The sequence below is a fragment of the Suricata suricatta genome, chromosome X (genome assembly GCF_006229205.1).
Source record: "Suricata suricatta isolate VVHF042 chromosome X, meerkat_22Aug2017_6uvM2_HiC, whole genome shotgun sequence".
NCBI lineage: Eukaryota > Metazoa > Chordata > Mammalia > Carnivora > Herpestidae > Suricata > Suricata suricatta.
The window spans coordinates 52,567,461-52,585,036 of record NC_043717.1 but is presented as its reverse complement, the minus strand read 5'-3'; the positions used below and the strand labels follow the sequence as shown (position 1 = coordinate 52,585,036).

General features: G+C 45.5%; 1 protein-coding gene across 12 annotated transcripts in view; it reads right to left on the bottom strand.

The window, feature by feature from the left end:
• NHSL2 (NHS like 2) overlaps positions 1–17,576 on the bottom strand; it is a 72,636-nt gene that overhangs the window by 43,084 nt on the left and 11,976 nt on the right. Inside the window, exon 1 of one of the 12 annotated variants that reach the window (XM_029930804.1) lies at positions 8,093–8,158. The exons of 8 other annotated variants lie outside the window; for them this stretch is intronic. In XM_029930804.1, the coding sequence (XP_029786664.1) occupies positions 8,093–8,120 (28 nt within the window). In that variant the 5' untranslated portion in view covers positions 8,121–8,158. Of the gene's footprint in view, positions 1–8,092; positions 8,159–17,576 lie in introns of those variants that run through there. 3 more of the 12 variants (XM_029930793.1, XM_029930794.1, XM_029930802.1) reach the window with 3 other exon arrangements.

Sequence of the window (17,576 nt, the reverse complement as noted above, 5' to 3'; positions counted from 1 at the left end):
AAGGGAAGGGAAGGGAAGGGAAGGGAAGGGAAGGGAAGGGAAGGGAAGGGAAGGGAAGACAAGGGAAGGGAAGACAAGGGAAGAGAAAAGAAAAGCTGAGAAAACTTGGTGCACAGTAGTCCGGCATCACAGGACGCAGCCTGCCTTTTCCAGTAGGCCCCAGACACCTTCCAGCAGCCTCCGAAACTCGGCACCTTCCAAGGTTCACAATACATTTCCCAGATTTGTAGGGCAGGAAGCCGAAAACCTGGCTGAGGCTGGCTTCTCTGCTCTCCTTTCCTAACTCTTGGAGTATCCACTGCTTTTGCCTCTTTCCTCTGTTGTTTTAAGCCCCTCAACCTCTTTGTTTCCCACTCCAAAGGCCAGTATTTCCTGAGGTTGAGTAGCCCTTCAGAATATCTGAAAGGAAGAGGGAAGCTGGAAAGGAGAGCAGGGTCCCTCTGAGGAATGTGGATTCGTTGTTGATTCTACCTCGGGCACTTGGGCTCCCCCACTTCCGGGCATCTGGCCTAGGTCAGTGTGCGCCTTACTGCAAGGCTTCTCTCCCACTCCTGCTTGGACTCCTTGAAGGCAAAAAGTAAGTGTGGAGGATCCTCAAAAAATCAAAAATAGAACTGCCATATGATCCAGCAATTCCACTTCTGGGAACATATCCAAGGGAAACAAAAACATTAAGCGAAGAGATAATTGCACACCCATGTTTATAGCAGCATTATTTACAGTAGCCGAGACATGAAAACAACCTTAATGTCCGTCAGCGGATGCATGGGCAAGAAAGTTGTGAGATACATACACAATGGGGTGTTATTCCGTCGTAGAAAAAAAACCCAATGAAATCCCACCCTTTGTGACAACATGGATGGACTTCAAGGGTATTATGCTAAGTGAAATATGTGAGACAGAAAAAGACATATACCACATATCTCACTTATATGTGGAATCTAAAAACAAAAACAAAAATAAACTCATAGAAACAGAGATGAGAGATGGGGTGCCTGGGTGGCTCAGTCAGTTAACTGTCTGGCTTCGGCTCAGGTCATGATTCGTGGGCTCGAGTCCCATGTTGGGCTCTGTGCTGACAGCTCAGAGCCTGGTGCCTGTCTTTGGTTTCTGTGTCTCCCCCTCTCTCTGACCCTCCCTGCTCATGCTGCCTCTCTCTCTCAAAAATAAATAAAACATTAAAAAAAAAAAAGAAACAGAGATGAGAGATGTTACCAGAGGCAGGAATAGAGGGTGGAAATTGGAGGAAAGTGCTCAAAGAGCACGAACTTATTTACATAAATCAGTGCTAGGTATGGAACGTACAGAGTGATGACTATGGGTACCGCTGCTCTGTTATCTAGAGGACAGTAGTTACGAGTAAATCCTAAGAGTTCTCATCACAAGGAATATATTTCCCCCTTTCTTCTTTTCTTCTTTCTTTTCTTTTTATTGTATGTATATGAGAAGATGGATGTTAGCTCAACATACTGTGGTAATCATTTCACAATATATGTAACTCAAACCATCATGCTGTATGCCTTAAACTTATACAGTGAAAGAGATGTCAGGGTGGCTCAGTGGGTTGAGCATCTGACTCTTGATTTTGGATCAGGTCATGATCCCAGGGTTGTGGGATCGAGCCCCACAGTGGACTCCATGCCAGGTGGAGCCTGCTTGTGATTCTCTCTCTCTCTCTCTCTCTCTCTCTCTCTCTCTCTCTCTCTCTCTCTCAAATAAAAACAAAAAACCCACAAAAACAAACAACTGATATAGTGAGGTGTGTCAATTATTCCTCAATAAAACTAGAAAAAAATGTTTCAAAAAATAATGATTTATATTGTCTCTGGATGATCAGAATAAAATAGAGCATGGTCCTTACTCTCATAAAAAAAAAGAGGGGGTGGAAAGCAAAAAGCAAGTGTAATATGGCCATGCTTTCCTCAGGGCCTGGCACAGAGTAGAAACTCAGTAAAGGAATTTTAACTAAGTGAACAAATAAATGCATGAGTGAGGGCCTAAATAATAGATTGGGTTTGTGTTGCAGCTTACTGGTCCCTTGACTTTGCAGCAGAGACCACGAGTAGAGCGTAAGGTTCCAATCCCAGGTCTGTACTTACTGTGTGACCTTGGACAGGTCACTCCGCTGACCGAAGACTCAGTCTCCCTATTTATAAAATTGAGATAATGACAGCCAGCAGGGTTGCTTTGAGGACTGAATGTGAGTGTGTCAAGAACTTGGCACAGTGCCTGGGACACAATGCCTGTCAAGAGCTATTGTTATTTTTTTTCAATTCTCCCACCTTCCCCTACTGCTGGGAAGTCAGGGCACTCCTCTTGCAGCTGAGTGGCAGGTTCACTTGCAAACTCAGTGCCGAATCTCTGGCCAGGACATCCTCTTCCAGGTTAGCTTCCTTTCCCACATGGCCAATCATGACCTTGATCTGCATCGCCAGAGGCAGGTCTTCTGATGGCGGCCCCCAGCCACTGCGCACAGGCCCACCCAGGTGGGATGGGCTGACCCTCAGCTGGCCCTCATCCCCTCTCTCCTCCTTGGCAGAGCCAAGGGCAGGGAGCAAGCTCACAAATTGTTTCCCACTATTCTGAAAGCTCTTAGTCCCCAAACATTGCACATAACCTCCTCGGCCAAGTTACTTTCCTAATCCTGGTTGCCATAACAACGTGACTTAATGAAGGAGCAATTTTTTTTTCTTAAAATAATTCGACCCGTTTCCATATCAACATGGGTTTATTTTGGTTCCACACTCAGCAAGGGCTTGGTAGCCAGCGCCTGGCAACCCCTTCTGCACCTCAGAAGGGACTTAGGCTTCCAGGGGGCCATTTGAGAAGCGGCACAGGGATTGTGGTGGCATGTGTGCTGAAGAGGCCATGCCCTCAGTGAAGAGAACAACAAACAGAGCATGCGTACCTCAGAAGTTCCTCCTTGGGGTTGAAAGGATTGAGGGAACAAGGAAGGGATAGGACTATTCAACATCCTGTCCAAAGTCTAAGGCCTATATAATGTCCATGTTCCTGGGCCTCCCTCATGGGATCCTAGGCCAGGAGGGAATCCCAGAGCTGGACCCCTGTGTTGGGCAGCTTGCAGAAGTAGGTGACAGGAGGGGGCAGACCTGTGCAATGTGCCTTGTAAATGATTCTATCTGCACCTAAGCTCGCTGGATGTGACTAGATTCCTTCACAGATTTACTTGTTTAACAGACATTACTAAGTACCCCCTGGGAGTGCCCTCAGGGAGCTCCAGTCTGGTGAGGAGCCAGGGCAGTCTCAGAGGCTGCCCTCCAAGCCAGTGCGTCTCAAACATTTTGTGCCAATGAATACCCTGGGGATCTTGTTAAAATCAGTGAGTGAGGAGAGGGACGTGTGCTGTGACTGTACTCCCAACTAGCTTTCAGGTGCTGCTGTTACTGCCGGTTCTCAGACCACACCCTCAGTAGCCGAGGAGCTGGTGGAGAAAATACCACTGGGACTAGAGGGATGCATTTTGCCTCTCCTTTCCTGGCATTTTCCAGGGGACCCTCAGTCATGTGGGTTCCAGCTGCATGTCCCACTGGGTGGGATGACTTTCCCACTGAGGTAAACTCTGCTTTGCTTTCTGAGGTACTTCTCTAAATCTGTGGAGGGGATTATTTATTTATTTTTAAATTTTTTAATATTTATTTTTGAGAGAGAGAGAGAGAGAGAGAGAGAGTGGGGGAGGGACAGAGAGAGAGGGAAACACAGAATCCAAAGCAGGCTCCAGGCTCCAAGCTGTCAGCACAGAGCCCGATGCCGGGCCTGAACTCACAAACTGTGAGATCATGACCTGAGCCAAAGTCAGATGCTTAACCAACAGAACCACCTAGGCGCCCCTCTGTGGGTTTTTTTTTAAAAAAAAAAATGAAGACGTGGGGTGACCTGGGTAGTTAACCCCAGTTGAGAGGTCACCCGAATGGCTTCAGCTCCTTCCTGGGGAAGCCCAAGTCAGGCATCTGAAAGAGTACATGGAAGGATAGAGCCCTAGACCTTCTCAATAAGATCCTGTTTGAATACACACTTTGGAGCAATGTCTTGTAGGAGAGTCAGCAACTCAAATCCCAACTCTGTCTCTTCCTAAACACAGTGACCCTGGGCGAGTCACTTCACCTCTTTGCACCTCATTTTCCTCATCTACAAAATGGAGATAATAATCACACCTAACTCATGGGGATGTTTTGGAAAGTAAATGAATTAATATTAGCAAAGAACCTGACACACAGTAGGTGTCAAAATAATTAGTTCATCATTCAACAAAGACTTATTGGGTCCTTTCTGTGCACTGGGCACATAGGCATCGAGGGATACAGTGATGACCAGGACAGACACAGTCCCTGCCTTCATGGACTTTGCACTGAAGCAGAAGAGACTGGAATGATGAGAAGGAATCAGCCATGCGAAGGGCAGTGGGAGAGCATGCCTGGCCCAGGAAGCGGCAAATGTTAAGGCCCTGCAGTGGGAAAGAATGACTGAAAGGAAGGAAAGGAAGTGTGCTAAGAAAGGTGTCAGAGAGGTGGGCAGGAGCCAGATTACTTCAGGATCTCCTGATCACAGTCAGGAATTTGGATTTGATTGTCAGCACAATAGAAAGCTATTGGAGGGTTTATGGTTTGGGGTGGGGACAAGAAGTGGTGTGACCTGACTACTCTTCTTCATTGCCTGCTATGCTGGCCAACCTGGGCTGTGTTTACCTCTTTCCCCCACCTGGCCTGCATCTCCCCAAGTTCTCAGAATCTGAAAGCCTAGCTAACACCTGGGGGTCTCCAGTCTGGATGCTCACCAGGGCACATGCTATGAGTCTGGCATTGTCACCTCATGCCAATCTGCACTAGGTCTGTGTGCTAGGCCGCCACTCTTCAGTCCTGCGCCAGCAGCAGACTGAGGCTGTGGAGCAGACTGCAGGGGATCAAATCCTGGTTCTGTCTTTTATTAGCTGTGCGACCCTGGGAAAGTCATGTTGCCTTGATGAGCCTCAGTGTCTTCATCTATAAAAAGGTATGAGTGGTGTCTATTTCCCAGGACAGCTTGACAATCCAGCGAGCAACTCTGTGGGAAAAGCCCTCCTCCAGGCACATAGAGAGTACTATCTGAAGTCTTGCTGTCCTTACACTGAAGTCAGGATGGGTGTACTGTGCCAGGGTGTCAGGAGGGAAGCTAGGGTGCTTTTCTTTTTTTTTAAATGGTTTTATTTATTTTTGATACAGAGAGAGACAGAGCATGAGAGGGGGAGGGGCAGAGAGAGAAGGAGACACAGAACCGGAAGCAGGCTCCAGGCTCCGAGCTAGCTGTCAGCACAGAGCCCGACGCGGGGCTCGAACCCACGAACATGAGATCTGACCTGAGCCGAAGCCGGAGGCTTAACCGACTGAGCCACCCAGACGCCCCTCTAGGGTGCTTTTCTTCTTTTCTTTTCTTTTCTTTTTTTATTTATAGTTTATTGTCAAGTTGGATTCCATATAACACCCAGTGCTCTTCCCTACAAGTGCTCCCCTCCATGACCATCACCCCCTTCCCCTTTCCACCTCTCTCTTCAGCCCTTGGTTTTTTTCAGTATTCAAGAGTCTCTCATGATTTGCCTGCCTCCCTCTCCCTAATTCTTTCCCCCTCTTCTTTCCATGGTCCTCTGTTAAGTTTCTCCTGTTAGACCTATGAGTGAAAACATGGTATCTGTCCTTCTCCGCCTGACTTATTTCACTTAGTATGACACCCTCGAGGTCCATCCACTTTGCTACAAATGGCCAGATTTCATTCTTTCTCATGGCCATGTAGTACTCCATTGTATATATATACCACATCTTCTTGATCCACTCATCAGGTGATGGACATTTAGGCTCTTTCCATGATTTGGCTATTGTTGACATTGCCGCTACGAACACTGGGGTACATGTGCCCCTATGCATCAGCACTTCTGTATCCCCTGGGTAAATCCCTAGCAGTGCTATTGCTGGGTCCTAGGGGAGTTCTATGGATAGTTTTTTGAGGAACCTCCACACTGTTTTCCAGAGCGGCTGCACCAGTTTACATTCCCACCAACAGTGTAGGAGGGTGCCTGTGTCTCCACACCCTCGCCAGCATCTATAGTCTCTTGATTTGTTCATTTTAGCCACTCAGGCCTGTGTGAGGTGGTATCTCAGTGTGGTTTTGATTTGTATTTAGGGAGCTTTTCAAGAAGCCAGTTGCCTTAACCTACGGAATGGGAGAAGATAATTTGCAAATGACATATTGGATAAAGGGGTAATATCCAAAATCTATAAAGAACTTAACAAACTCAACACCCCCAAAATAAATAATCCAGTTAAGAAATGGGCAGAAGACATGAACAGATGTTTCTCCAAAGAAAACATACATGCCAACCATACACATGAGCAAATGCCCAACATCACTCATCATCAGGAAAATACAAATCAAAGTCACAATGAGATACCACCTCACATCTATCAAGAACAGCTGAAAATAACAACTCAGGAAACAACAGATGTTGACAAGGACGCAGAGAAAGGGGAACCCTCTAGCACTGTTGGTGGAGTAGCCACTCTGGAAAATAGTATGGAGGTTCCTCCTTTGCATTCCATGAACCATCTAGTCTCTTAAAGATACCTAGTCACCATTTCCTAGGCCAAACTGTTCCAGGAAATGCCTGCAGCTGTGACTGGTGGAGAAACGGCTGCTTCTATTAGTTTGACCTGTATTCTGATGAAAGGGATTAGTCCTTATTGCTAAAACAATATTCTGACTTGTAAATTATATCTCTTAAAAATAATGAATACTTATATAGGGCTGCTTATTACAGTGCAAATTCATAGTGTTTAAAGTAGTACATTCGTTTTGCATTTATTCCTTACCACAATCCCAGATGCCATTTTTAGCTGCATTTTACAGAACAGAGTACTCAATCTTGGATAGGTGAAATGACATAGATAGGAAATAGCAGGACTCTGAGACTTGAACCCAACCCCATGCTCTTGATCCACAGATTTAATGTGAGGAGAGGCAAGGCTGTGAGACCACTCTCCCAATCTATGCTCAGGACTCCCCCAACTGGTTATACTCTTCACTTTTTCTTAGTTAGTGGACATTATTGAGAGTCTAGGCGCCTGGAATAGAAGACACTAAAGCGATGATATAACAAATTTGAATTTTGGAGCACTGGGAGTACATGGTACAGCAAAGACAATATATAAAACATGTCAACCCATTCATCCACCCATCCTACCCTTTTGGGTAGATCCTACATATGTGCCAGGCTCTGCACTAAGTGCTGAGCTACCAACATTCAAGGAACAGTCCTAATCAGCAGGGCCTCCACCCTTTAGCCAGTTGGGGGAAAGGGGTAGAGCAGGGGAAGCTGGGGTGAGGTCACCAAATGCATATGGGATGTTGATTTGCTGTAAAGCTGCTCTGTCTTCCTAGTTCTTTTCCTCTGGCCCAGGCTCCACTCGCTGGGAGGCTCCAGCTTACACAACCAGGCAGAAAGCAGCTGGGTTTTGCCTGGTGTTTCAGGAGTCTGATATTGTTAAGGGTTTCTAGGCCGCAGGGCTGGAGGAGGCAGTGGTAGGAATGAAAGGGAAATGTTTAGCGCTCCACCCTTACACAACCAAAGGGAAACTGGGGGTGGGCCGGTAAAGAGGAGCTTTTTCCCAAGCTGCCATCAGAAGAAATTCCTTTCTTCTGCACCTGAGTCCACTCTGAGCCCTTGGTCCAGCCCACTGCCATGGGTTTGGTTCTTGGGTTCATGGGTGGGGAAAGGGTAGGCTGGGGTAGGGCTAGTTTGGAAATCAGTCAGGCGGTGGGCATGGGGCCACCACCTTTGCCCAGGGACAGCATGCTGCCCTTCAGGGGACAATCACATTTCTTAGCTTTCTGCCAACCTAGGGGCGAGCCCCCAAGCCTGTTGTGGAGTCCAAATGCTTCCCAAACCTTCCTTGGCTCAGGCCAGGCCAGAGATGGCTTCCCTGTACCTACTGCTCTCTGGCCACTTGCCTTCTCCCACACTGCTGGCACCTATCCTGGTGCCAACCCCCAACCTCACTCAAATCCCAATGCAAACCCCCGCACAGTATGCAATCATGCCCGTGCTCACCATTCCACGCTCTAGGCTGTGCTGCCATGCTGCCACTTCTGCTGCCAGAGACCGCGGCAGCTCTGGGGCCACTGGTTAACATCTCACAGTTGAGTAAGCCTCGGTGTGGGTTCCTCCCACCACACCCTCCCCAACCCCAGCACCAGGGCTTTCCTCAGAGTGTCATTGCCACACCACTGTGTTTTTGAAAAAAGGAAACGGGGGACTGGGTCTTGAGTACACTGAGAAGCTGTGAACAGAGGCACCAGTGGAGGCAGAGAAAAGGGAACTTGGAGCGGCAGGTTCCAGATAATCACCTCCTGAGCACTCAGGGTCTTTTCCTTATCTCTGTGGCCAGCAGAGCTGGAGCCTATGATGGGTAGAGCAGCAGAGCCTTTTGAACTTGTGTCGGTGATTCTGCTGTCTACCGGGCCAGCATGCAGTGAGTTTCTGGGGGTCCACACACCAAGGCCCCAAGAGGCCCCAGGAGTTCCCCTGAGTGGTGAAGTTGAGGTTTCTGTCTTCAGGTTTTGTCCTTCTAATGCATCCCTATCCACCACAGAGGTGGTGACACTTTGGACTTTGGCCTGCTAGACCTCCACTGTCCAGTACAGTAGCCACCAGCCATTATGGGGCTCTTAAGCACTGGAAATTGGCTAGTCTGAAATGGGCTTTAACTATAAAACATATACCAGCAGCACCAGGGTAGTTCAGTTGGTTAATCGTCTGACTTCAGCTCAAGGTTCATGAGTTTGAGCCCCTCCGTGCATCAGGCTCTGTGCTATCAGGGCAGAGCCTGCTTTGGATCATCTGTCTCTCTCTCTCTTTCTCTCTCTCTGCACCTCCCATGCTCACCTTCTCTCTCTCTCTCAACAAGAAGCAAACATTAAAAAAAATGCACACCAGATTTTCAATACTTAATATGAAACAAAGAATGTAACATGCTTCATCGATAATTTTTAATACTGATTTCATGTCAAAACAGAATTTTTGGTATATTGGATTAAATGCAATATGTTTTTTTAAAATTAATTTCATCTCTCTCTTTTTACTTTTTACATGTGACTACTGGAAGTGGGGGATACTGGTGTCAAAACTGGCAAATTGGTGAAAGAAATAAAATAGTCCCAAACAAATTGACATGTATAAGGGCATTTCTTTTTTTAATTTTAAAATTATTATTATTTTTTTAATTTACATCTAAGTTAGTCAGCATATAGTGCAAGAGTGATTTCAAGAGTAGACTCCTTAATGCCCCTTACCCATTTAGCCCATCCCCCCTCCCACAACCCCTCCTGTGACCCTCTGTTTGTTCTCCATATTTAAGTCTCTTATGTTTTTGTCCCCCTCCCTGTTTTTGTATTATTCTTGCTTCTATAAGGGCATTTCTAAATGTATAACGTAGGTGTCTTATACATGTGTAATGTATAATAAAGATGGCATTTCAAAACAGGAAGGGGCAAATGTGGCTACTACTAGAAAATTCAAAATCTCATAGGTGGCTCACATTTGTGGTTCACATTCTATTTCTATTGGATAGAAACTGGGCTTTCTATTTCACTTAAATGTCCATCAACAGGGGGCCAGTTTCACACACCACATGGCACCCACACAAATGGGATGCCGTGTAGCCATTATGAAGAATGCAGTAGATCTCTGTGAGCAGGAGTGGGAAAACTTCAGAGTGTTATTGTTAAGTTTAAGGAAAAAAAAAAGGAACAAGGAATGGCCAGCGTGCATAGGATGATCACATTTGTGCATACAGAAATCACACATGGGGCGCCTGGCTGGCTCAGTCAGTAAACCACACAACAGTTGAACTTAAGGTCGTGAGATCAAGTCCCACGTTGGGTGTGGAGCCTACTTAAAATAAAATAAATAAAATTTAAAAAGAAAGCACACGTCTCTATTTATGCACAGAGCAAGCCTGCAGACATACAAGTAACTATTATCATCATTGGCCTGTTGGGGGTATGAGGAGGGCTTTGAGAGGGAAAGGAAAGTACTTTTCACTTTAAATCTTTCAATACTATTTGGGGTTTTAACAACAAATGGGGTTTTTACAAAAATAAAACTTTATGTATTAATTTATTTTATTTTAATATTTTATTTTTAATGTTTTTTTAAGTTTATTTATTTTGAGAGAGACAGAGGCAGCACCAGTGGGGGAGGGGCAGAGAGAGAGAGGGAGACAGAGAATCCCAGGCAGGGTCCATGCTGACAGCGCATGGAGCTCAAACCCACAAACCATGAGATCATGACCTGAGACAAAACCAAGAATTGGATGCTTAACTGACTGAGCCATCCAGGAGCCCCTAAAGATGTTACTTTTAAGTGATCTCTCTGCCCAGGATGGGGCTCGAAACCACAACCCTGAGTTGCATGCTCCACTGACTGAGCCAGCCAGGCACTGCTTTACTTATATTTTATATATTGGAATATAGTTTATTACAGTGGTTTATGTAATAGTATAAAAGTATGAATGGTTTTTGATTCTTTTTTTTAACTTTATTTATTTTGAGACAGAGAAAATGAGCAGAGAAGGGGCAGAAAGAAGGGAAGAAAGAGGAATAGAGAGGAGAGAGAGGGGGCAGAGGACCCAAAGCAGGCTCCATGCCAACAGCAGAGAGCCCAATATGGGGCTCAAACTCACAAACTGTAAGATCATGACCTGAGCTGAAGTCAGATGCTTAAGCCACCCAGGCGACCCTAAAAGAATGAATAGTTTTCAGTAAAATATCAGAGCTTCTCTTATTATTCTCATCCTTTTATTTCTACTTCCAAACACCCGGCTCACCTGTCTCCTTCTCAGCCCCCCCTTTTCTGCCCTCTCCCACCCTTACCTTCTCTTTTCTGTCATCTGCAATGGCCACAAACATCTGTAAATGGAGAGCCATTCCACTTCTGTTGGCTCCTTGTTCAGCTTTGATCTGAGGCTTTGGCATCTCCTGCTACCTCTGTCTTCCCACAGAGGAGGAAGGTGCCATGCTAGATGATACCCAACCACGGATGCCATTATCCACTGTGGAGAGAAAAACCTACCAGGCGGAAATATACCCTACCATTTCTCCCTAGCAATTCTGCTGCATTCATTTAAGGTAAGACTGCTGAGAAAGAGAAAAGTAATCACTTGGAAAAATGTGCATGTGATTTTCTTTCTTTCCTAGTTCAGGGATGGATGGAGGCAGGGTCCAAGCAGTGGGCTTTGGAGAGAAGCTTTGGTCCCAGTTTGGGAAACCAATTTAATTTGCCATCTGCAGTTAAAACTCAGTAAGAGGGTCAGGTGTTTGTAAAGAAAACTACAGAGGTTGGAGAGAGGGAAAAAGCTCTCCAGCTTCTGGGAAATGGACATAACAAAAGATTTGTTTGCTCCAAGGCAGATGGGAACCTCAGTCCTCAGAGTCTAATTGAGAGAGGAAAAAAGACAAGAGATCTCACTTGATTGTCAAGCTCCTGAAGCGGGGGCCTGTTAGGATGGAGAAGTGAACGCCCTGCTGATGTGTGTAGGGGACAAGTAGTGTGGGAAAATACCAAAGTTTCTTTTAATAGTTGTTCTCAATGCAAATGGAGTAAGTTGCTTCAATAAAGAATGGCTTGGAATGTCTATTAGAACTTCTTTTCCATTGAGAGACTCACTCCTGCTCCTCCCCACCCCCCTAAAAATATGAAGGATCTGGCAATGCACTAAGTAGCCAAAACACTGGGCTGGGAGTCGGGACATGGCTCTGGTCCTGAATTGGGAAAATATGACAACAAATTCTTGGTGTGCAATTCCTTTGAAAACTATAAAGTGTGGTCAACCATTGTTACAAAATCCAGCCTTTGAAAATAAACTATTAAAAAAAAAAATCCAGCCTTGTCTTTGGCCCTTCCTGTCTCCCCATCCCCTTTCCATCTCTTTTCTCTTCTAGCCTCTCAGAACAAGAAATACCGAGCCAAAGGTTTGAAGTGAATACAGCTTAAAGAACACATACTGAGGAGATCACCTAGACTGAATAATCTCAATGTCTGTGACTCGCAGTTGCACTGCTGAATAAGGGCGGAGCCTCCGCACAGCATCCTTCAGCAGACTTGGAACTGTCTTTATGGCTCCAGTGGCCTAAACCTTGGGCACGCAATTAGCTAAGATACTTGCTTCCTCCTCGCTCCCAAACATCAGTCTGTCGTCACGTTCCATTGCTTCTGCCTCCAAAAGAGGTCCAGCATCTGACCATTTCTCACGAACACTGCCACAACTCCAGGCCAGGTTACTGTCTGTGGCAGAAGCCCCCTAAAGGGCCTCCAGCTCCATCTGCCAGTCTCTCACTCTACACAGCAGCCGGAGTCAACTTTTTAAAAAGACCAGCTCTAGCCCTTCTCTCCTCCGCATGGATCTTGAATTGGTGATTCTTTGACTAATGTTTGCTGAGGCCCCTGGGCTGAAAGCTATATGCTAGCAGGAACCTTGTCTGTTTTGCTTACCTCATCCCCAGGCCTGACCTCATGCCTGGCATGTAGTGGACACCTATTTGTTGAATGAAGGGATGCATTTTCTTTTACCTTATTTATTTAAAAAATATGTATTTATCTATTTTGAGAGAGAGAGAAAGGGAGAGAGAGAATCCCAAGCAGGCTCCACACCCAGTGCAGAGCCCAAGGCAGGGCTCGATCCCATGACCTTGAGACCACAGCCTGAGCTGATATCAAGAGTTTGGACACTCAACCAACTGAGCCACCCAGGCGTTTAAAAGGAATGAATTTTAACAACTATTATTTGTATGAGCTTTAAAGGTAAACCCCTCATTGGATGCTTGGAATAACCGTGTGTTGTGGGTATTCCTGTTCTCAATTTACGCATGAGGAAATTGAGGCTCAGAGCATTGCCCAAGTTGACAGAATTAACGCACGGCATGTCGAAACTCAGGTCAGTGAGGATCAAAACCTATGCATGTTTTGATACACCCTCCCTGGAGAGCCATAGGGCTGTGGAGGGGCACAGAGTCCAAGAGGCACTTGGAGGATGTTTCTTGGCTGTTTAAGGGGCCACTTTGCTGAGGCCTTTGTAACCCAGCAGCAGGCCTTGTGGAGATTCTGAGCCAACTGGTGAGGGCAGAGTGAATTCTAAGGCAGCCTTTCCTGGATAACTTCAAGAGCTATTATAACCACAGTGACCTATTTTCTGAATCTCAAAGCAGGAATCTTGGTCTGACAATCACAACCGAATACTTGAAACTAGGACTTTTCTAAAAAACCCAAGGGCACAGAGTTGCTGTACTTGTCACATATGGCAGCCACATAATGGGTACTTCTTAGCTAATCCTGACCCAGCCACCTCAGTCTATGACATCTCAGGAAGATTCTTTAAAAAGATCCTTAAAAAACAAAACAAAACAAAACCCTGTTTTCTGGGCCTCCTGTTTCTATGCACCAAATCTTTTACACCTACACTTTTTGTTTGTTTGATGACTTCCCTAGTCTCTCTTATCTTTTCGGTTAACCATTTTCTTCCTGGCCTGCCTCAGAGAGTTTCTGGATCCTGCTTGCTAATGGCTGCCATGAACGATTGAAAGAAATAATAATAAGCAAAAGTGCTTGGGGACCATAGCAACAGGGGCCATGGCAACCGGGCCAAGCACTGAGAACAGCCCTTCCTACCCCTCCTAGTTTCTGTTTTAGACCAAGAGCTGCTGATAAGGCCTGCCGGTCCCATTGTGTCACCTAGCCAGGACAAGGCTGCTGGCCAGAGGCATCTCAGTTCCAGAAAAAGCTTTGCAATGCTGCTGCTTTGTGTTGCAATGGTGGGCTCATGATAAAGGCTGTTGCCAAATCAGAACTAGAGCTGACATTTACCCAACGCATGCACGCAGGCACGCACACATCAAACTTGGTTCAGATATACCCAGCACCCCCAGACAGCCAGACAGGCACTAGCATTAGGGTGACAGTAATAAAAATTAAGTGGTCATCTTCTTGGGCCATCATTAAGATCAAAGGTGGGACGTGTAAATTTTTAAGCCTTTTCAAGGGCCGTATTCTGGTATTTATCCAAAGTAACTATTCCTACGCTATTTGCTCAGCAACTGCACTTTCATAATGCTTACCTAGGGGAATAGTTTTACACATACACACAGACATATGAAACAAGAATGCTCACTGCTACACTGTCAGTAATAGGGTAAAGCTGGAAACCTTGTCTGTTTTGCTCACCTCTGTATCCCCAGGTCTGGCCTCAGGCCTGGCTGGTAGTGGACACTTACTTGTTGAGTGAAGGAACAAATTTTAACAACTAAATCTCAACACCTATCAATGGAGAGTTGAGTAACCTGTGGAACAGCCCCCCTAGAGAATGCCACAGGCTCTGGAAGGAAGCAGTGTTAAGCAGGCTCTTCCCCAGGAGGTGACTTGTAACCACCTGTGTGTTAGACAGAGATGCCCTCACTATTGCTACACGGGGGTCCTGGCCAGAATCCCACATCTGCAGAGAGGGTGCTTTTCCCAGCAATTGATTCCAATAAAAATAGGGAAATAGTCCAGGGAAGAAATTAGAACTCAGGTTGGGGAACTATCACAGAGAGAGAGAATTTGGAAGGATTTGAAAGGAGTGTCAGCAAACCGATGAACTGGCTTGCCTTGTCTCAAAGCTAAATGACCCGCAGAAAGAAAAGAAAGAAAAGGCTTTTTTCCCCCTTTGATAATGAACATCAATAGCAGGAAGTGTTTGAGGTGACTGGTGGCGTTTGACTTGAGAAATTCAGACCCATCTCTAGAAATGCAAGCACACTCTCATTTACTGGGAGCTTAGTGGATAAAGCCAAAAGGTTTCAGTTTTAAAAAATGACTTTAGGGGCACCTGGGTGACTCAGTTGGTTGAGCATCGGCTTTGGATCACGTCATGATCTCACGGTTCGTGGGTTCGAGCCCCACGTCGGGCTCTGCGCTGACGGCTAGCTCAGAGCCTGGAGCCTGCTTCAGATTCTGTGTCTCCCTCTCTCTCTGACCCTCCCCTGCCCACACTGTCTCTCTGTCTCTCAAAAATAAATTAAAAAAAGAAATTTAAAAAAATGACTTTAATAATCACAATAGTTACTATCTCTTGAACACCCTTACGTAACTAGGCACTGCAGTGGGCACTTTGCATTCTCTGTCTATACTCATTTTCCCAACAACATCACAAGGTAGATATTATAAGGACTGTTTTACTGGTAAGGACATGGAGAGGACCAGAAACCTGCCCAAAGCTGCAAAGTTAGTGACCATCAGCATTTGAACTTAGGTCTGTCTGGTGACAAAGCCTGCATTCTTCTCCATATAACATGTTGCCTACATTTAGAGACAGAAGTATATCATAAACCCAGGTAATTAATTTGCTAAACTTGGTTTTTAGCCTAATATGTTAGAAATGACTCCTACAGTGCTGTGTGCCTGCCTCACCCACAGCCCCCTTACGAACAAAGTGAACAGAAGTGACTCTTTGAATAAATTTCATGTGAGTGGCTACTCTGTGCCGGGCACTGTGTTTTTGATCACAAATAAATGGAGCGTGTGCCTGAATCAATGGTAGCCATCTGCAGCTGGGTCTGAGAGTGCCCAGTGGCCTACGAATGTTCTGTTATGAGGGCCCAGACTGACAGGGATGTTCCAGACTTCAGAGTGACCAACTGACCCGAGGAAACTTAAGCACCTCCTTGTTATTGCAACCAGAAAGAGGCCACCGAACCTACAGTCTCTGAGAACTCAGACCACGCAAGAGCTGCTCATCGTAAGGCCTGGGCTTGCACTTCTGTCCCTGGGTCTCGAGTTCTATATTCTGTTCTCTTGGTGTGTGTGTGTGAATGTGGAAGAATGGGTGAAAATACATTTCGCTGGAGGCCCAGTCTCCAGCAGAATACCGTCCAGGCTTCCCAGTCCTGGCTGGTGGTGCACATAAGGAAGTCCAGAAGAGGTTCTGTGTGAAGCTGGAAGAGGGTGACAAGAAACAAAAGAACCTCTTTGGCAGTAGAGGACCTGCACTGTGTGGGTTTGTGGATCATGAGTAATTCCTGGGTGCCACTAAATACCAATGTTTGTGAAGTTACATCTACTATCGGGTTATTACAAGAGTCTCAACCATACTCGCGGGGAACAACTGGGCAATCTCTGCCTTCCCTAACCATGCTCCCACACAGCCACCTCAAGTTTCCATCTTGTTCCCCAGTTGGATGAAAGGTTTTATTACATGCCATGATAGAAAAAAAGTGTATGGAGCAGCAGGCACTCCCATACATGGTTAGTAGGAGGGTCAAGTGGAACAACTTCTTTGGAGGGCAATTTGGCTTTAGCTGCCAAAAATTTAAATGTACAATCCTTTTTACTCAGCAGTGCCACTTCTAGGAATTCACACTAGAGAAAGAGTGCACAGGGAGATACGTGAGCAAAGATATGCACTGTTGTATTACATGTAATGACTACCTATTGGCAATAATCCCTTTCACCAGAAGGTAGGTTAGATATATTGCATCTTGGCCACACACACTACTCTGCAGGCATTAAGAAGAATCATGTAGAGGGGCACCTGGGTGTTTCAGTCAGTTAAGCATCGACTGTTGATTTTGGCTCAGGTCATGGTCTCACGGTTAGTGGGATTGAGTCCCGCATCAGGCTTTGTGCTGATGGCACGGAGCCTGCTTGGAATTCTCTCTCTCTCCCTCTGTCTCTGGCCCTCCCCTGCTTGTGCGCTCTCTCTCTCTCTCTCTCTCTCTCTCTCTCTCTCTCTCTCAAAAATAAATAAATAAACATAAAAAGTAAGAATTATGTAGCTACCATATGTGCTTATATGAAATGTTCTCTCTTTTTCTGCCCCCTCCCTCCATCTCCACATACACATACATACTTTCACACACACACTTGCATATACATAGGTAATTTCTGGAAGGATACATAGAAAATTGATAACTGTGGATGCCCCTTGAGAGGGGGAGCTGTTAAAGTAGGGTAGGGAGTTAGGGATAGCTAGGAGATTACTTTTTTGACTAAACACTCTTTTATACTGTTTAATGTTCCTTGCTACATGCATTTATTACTTTAAAGCCATAAAAGTAAACAAGAAAAAGCAAAATTAATTACAGAAGTCCTCATCCATAGGGAATTGATTAACTAAATTGTGGTGTATATTTTTACTAAGGAATGTTATACAGCCTTTCAAAAGGAGATATCCTGCCATAGACAGATGTCCATGGACAGATTAAGTTAAAAAAATCAAAGCTCTGTAAAAATCTATAATAGAATCCCATTTATGTTAAAAGATATGTATATACACACACAGACACAGACACACACACAACTAGGCATATTAATAGGAAAAGATCTGGAACGAGTCACAGCATGCTGATAACAGGTGAAGTCCTTGAAAGACACCGGAATTGGCCAGGGAAGGGGAGGGGCAAGTTAAAGGTGGACTTTCATTTTTGACTCTAAATACTTGTGGGCTTACTTTAGATATTTTTGGTATAATGAGTCTGTATTTTATTTTGCAAGGCAAACATATAAA